The 4,368-nt window shown below is 52.7% G+C and overlaps 1 protein-coding gene across 1 annotated transcript in view; it reads right to left on the bottom strand.

Annotated features, from left to right (window-relative positions):
- Positions 1 to 473: 473 nt before the first annotated feature.
- Positions 474 to 4,368, bottom strand: part of LACTBL1 (lactamase beta like 1) — a 17,733-nt gene continuing 13,838 nt past the window's right edge. Inside the window, exons 6-7 of the mRNA XM_012801523.1 lie at positions 2,739 to 2,844; positions 474 to 1,455 (exon numbers count right to left, since the gene is read on the bottom strand). Coding sequence (XP_012656977.1) covers positions 474 to 1,455; positions 2,739 to 2,844 — 1,088 coding nt within the window. The remainder of the gene's footprint in view (positions 1,456 to 2,738; positions 2,845 to 4,368) is intronic.

Here is a 4,368-nt window from a genome sequence, read left to right as displayed (position 1 = left end):
AAGTAGCTGGGACTACAGGTGCCGCCACAACGCCCAGCTATTTTTTTTGTTGCAGTTGTCATTGTTGTTTAGCAGGCCCGGGCCAGGTTCGAACCCACCAGCCCCGATGCATGTACCAGCATCCTAACCACTGAGCTATGGGCACTGAGCCAATAAGGTTTATTTTTAAAGACAAAATACAAGCCAAATACTTTGTCTTAGATTCAAGACCCTAAAGCACTCTGTTTCAATACTTAAATACCTAAGTGCTTATTAAAGTATCTAAAGCTTACTCTTAATGTCTTTACTTAACCCTTCCACCCTCATGGAGAGGGAACAATTTGCACCGGCTGTGCACCGAGGTCCACACTAATTAGCACTTCACTTCTCCAACCTCTCCAGTTCTCCGGCTGGCAGCCCTGCGGCCTCCCTTCCTAACCTCCGACTGGAAAGCAGCGAGGAGGGGTCAGGGAGGCTCCAGACTGAGCCCAGGCTCACTGAGTTTTGAAGACCGGCTTGCGCTGCAGCCGCAGCACCCGGTATGTGTTGAGACCTGGCACATCGAAGCCGGGGGACAGCCCGTACCTGTCCAAGGGGTAGAAATTGACAAGCTGCCCGTGCTGGGCCTCCAGCGACAGCCAGGCGTCCCCCAGCGGCAGCTCGCAGGGGAACTCGCGGGCCACGTGCAGCTGGAAGACTCGGCCGCGCAGGTGGCGCAGAGTCAGCGTGCGGAACGCTGGGGGCACCAGCGCCTCCACGCGGGGCCCAAACTGGCGCAGGCGCAGCTCGCCCCCCGGCCCGGCGCGCACCTCGTAGAAGGTTAAGTTGGCGAAGGTGAAGTAGCCAGCGAAGGGGCGTGCGTTGGGCGGAGGGGCCGGGCTGGGCTCGGCCTCGCGAAGGGCCCTCTCCATGGCTGGCAGGAGCACGTCGTAGGCCTGCGCCACCAGGTCGGGTCCGGGAGGCCGCGGCCCTGCCAACAGCAGCACGAGGCTCAGGCGCAGCGGAGGCACCAGCGAGAAGGTGGCGGCGTAGCCGTCCAGGTCGCCGTCCTTGCGTACCACGCGGTAGCCTCGCTGCGCGTGGAACTCCCACGGTGTGCCCGTCTCGTTGGCGAAGTAGGCGCCGGGGCAGGCCAGCAGCGGCGCCAGCAGCGTCTTGGCTGCGTCCGGCCGCAGGAGTCGCTGGGGTCCGCTCCCCAGGAGCGCCACAGCCAGCTTGGCCAAGTCGGCGGGGGTAGAGTACATCTGGCCCGACGGGCGGTACCAGCCCAGGTCGTAGAGCGGCGCCGGGCGCCCGCTGCCATAGAAGCCCGCTGCCAGGCGAGCGCGCACCAGGGGCGTGAGGTCGAAGCCTGTGTCCACCATCCCCAGTGGCTCCAGCAGGTTCTCTGAGACCCAGCGCTGGTAGTCCCCCTGGGCAGTGTGAGCTGCCAGGACGTGGGCCAGGAGCGAGAAGGCCAGTGTGCTGTAATGGCACCTGTTAGGAGAGCAGTGGAAACGGGTGTGGCCTAACGTGAACCTTGCTAGGCCCTAAATAGCCCCTTCCCACCTGCTCAGGCTGTCGGAAGGCTCAGAGTTTCACTGGGCTGGGAGAGGAAGGGAAGGAACCTGCCTCACTGCATCCCAGATGGGTCAGACCTAGAAGAGACTTCAGAGACCATTGACTATAACCCTTCTCAGAAGAGTGAGGCCCAGAGACGGGCAGGAAATTGCCCAGGGTCACACAGAAAGGTAGAGGAGAGCTGGACTTAGCAATATGCCTGACAATTTTGGTCCTTTACGCTTTGGAATGGTTGACTTTATCAAATGGAAAATTAAAGTCTTAGACTTTTCTGGAGAAAAAATGAGAGTGGTCACGTAGCTCAAGAATAACACATATGAGACAGGGTCTCACCTCTCCCTTCTTCTGGGCATGGCAGACACCAATAACCAGTAAGAGTGATGCAGTTGCAGAGTCTCTAAGATAGGGCCTCAGGAAGGCACCAGGATGGATGAAAATTCACAAATCCTACTAGGCATCCTGGGCTGGGCCAACTGCCTTATTTTTGCAGACAGAGAAGATGACGTTCACAGGTAAAGTGCCATGCCCAGGGTCACACAGCAAGTTCGTGGCAGAGCTGGAAGGGGGACTCCAGCCTGAGGATGTCCAATCGTCTCTTCTCTGCATCAGCTAGATCATTTCTTCCTTAAGGAAGTGGGCCTGAGGTTCAGCATTTGGAGAAGCAGAAGGGCAAATGTGGAAAAGGGGTACTGCCTAGGGCCCAGAAGGGTACCTCTGAGCAAGGGAATGCCAGCTGTCCTCAGCCCGGCCCCACTGCCCCAGAGTTGGGTCTCTATTTATGGACCACCGACCTATCTACTCCCAATCTCATTAGCTTCCATTCATTTCCATTCTGGCTAATCTGTGTTTATCTTGTTTATTGGTTCACCGTACCTCCCTGGCAAGAATGCAAACTCCAGGAGGAGGGGCCTGGTTTATTCACTTCCATAGCACACTGCTTAGCAGCAATCTAGGCAGGGTAGGTGTTCAATACATGTTGCAGAACACTGAGTTAAACAGAACTAGATTCTAAGCCCAGCTGTCCCTTGCCTTGCTGGCCTTCCTCTCTTGGCCTTGGTCTTTTGAGCTGTGGAGTAGGGGTCGTATTTGGTGACAGGCTCAAACCATCCTGGATGAGGTGATACAGGCTGTTTCCCAGATAGCTGTGTCTCCCCTGGAGGTTGCTAACATGTGGCTGGGTATCAGCGCGCACTCCTCACCTGGTTCCCGGGTCTGCCACCAGCACATCATCCTTGAGCAGGTGCAAGGCCTCCTGGGTGCTGCCTCTCCACAGCAGTGAAGTGGAGCGCAGCCTTCTGGGCAGCCCTGGGGAGGAGCAGTGGTCAGACCTGCTAGGCCCGGCTGAGAGCAGCCTGGTGGGCCCGAGGGTGCACTCCCTCCCCCACCTTCCATGGGTTGAAAGTTGACAACAAATCAGTCTTTAAAAAATAACACAGCAGTGTGGACTCCAATCCTGCCTTCTCTTCCTGCCTGTGTTTCATTGTCCCCTCAATTCATGGGTGGCAGATGGGCATAAAGGCCAACAGAGCACCCTGAAAAGCTTCCAGAGCCACCCCTCCTCACCCAGTTCGTTTTCCTCCTGGCCCTACTCCCTTCCCGATCCTGTCCCTCTGCCTGTCCTTTTCTCCTGGCTTTGTCTCCTAGCACCAGTTTGCTCTATCCCTCTGCCCTATCAAGTCCATCTTGACTTATACCTTTGTGATTATTAGTTATCATTAATAAGTAACTCATTTACATGAGTCAAAATTCAAAGGACACCAAAGGGTCCTTTTAACCCTTCTCCCAGCCACCCTGGAGGCAAGCTAATGTTTCCACCTCTTAGTTCCCTTCCAACAATAGTTGATGCAAATATAAACTAATATATATATATAATATGTGTGTTAGATGTACATATTCACCTACACACGCACATTCTATATGCATATATTATTTTTATTCTTTATATGGTAGCATAAAACATATACTATTATGAGATTTTTTTTCCTACTTGTTTTATACCTTATGCTATCTCAGGACACAAAGAACATTATTTTCCTTTTTTGACGGTTTGGTTGTTTAGCTGTGTTATGGTTTATTCAGCCATTCCCCCATTGATGAACATTTAGATGGTTTCAGTCATTTGCTATTACAGACAATGCTGGAGTGAATAACTGTGTACACCCACCATGCCTTTCTTGTGTGAGTACATTGGTAAGAGAATGTCCTAGAAGTGAAATTGCTGGGTCAAAAATATGTACATTTTAATTGTGATATTGCCCATGGTCCTGCTTACAGTCTATGCCGGGTTAAATCCCCACTGCTGGTGTACAAAAGGGCCTATTTCAGCACAGCCTTGCCCACTCAGTGCTTCCTCTACTTTGATCATTGCCCGTCTGATGTGGGGAACACGTGTCTCAGTATAGTTTTAATTTGCATGTATTTTGTTATGAATGAAGATGAGTATCTTTTAATATTTTTTAACTTTTTTTTTCAGACAGAGTCTTACTTTGTTACCCCCAGTAGAATGCCATGGCATTATAGCTCACAGCAATCTCAAATTCTTGGGCTCAAGTGATTCTCTTGCCTCAGCCTCCCAAATAGCTGGGACTAGAGATACCCATTAGGACGCCCAGCTATTTTTTTTAGAGACAGAGTCTTACTCTGGCTCAGGCTGATCTTGAAATACTGAGCTCAGCTCAGTGCCTGTGGCTCAAGTGGCTAAGGCGCCAGCCAATACACCTAAGATGGTAGGTTTGAATCCAGCCCGGGCCCACCAAACAACAATGACGGCTGCAACCAAAAAATAGCCAGGCGTTGTGGCGGGCGCCTGTGGTCCCAGCTACTTGGGAG

This window comes from Otolemur garnettii, unplaced genomic scaffold, assembly GCF_000181295.1.
Source record: "Otolemur garnettii isolate 467f Iridium unplaced genomic scaffold, OtoGar3 scaffold00009, whole genome shotgun sequence".
NCBI classification, from domain to species: Eukaryota; Metazoa; Chordata; class Mammalia; order Primates; family Galagidae; genus Otolemur; species Otolemur garnettii.
The sequence above is the reverse complement of the archived record's forward strand: the minus strand, read 5'-3'. Positions and strand labels throughout refer to the sequence as shown.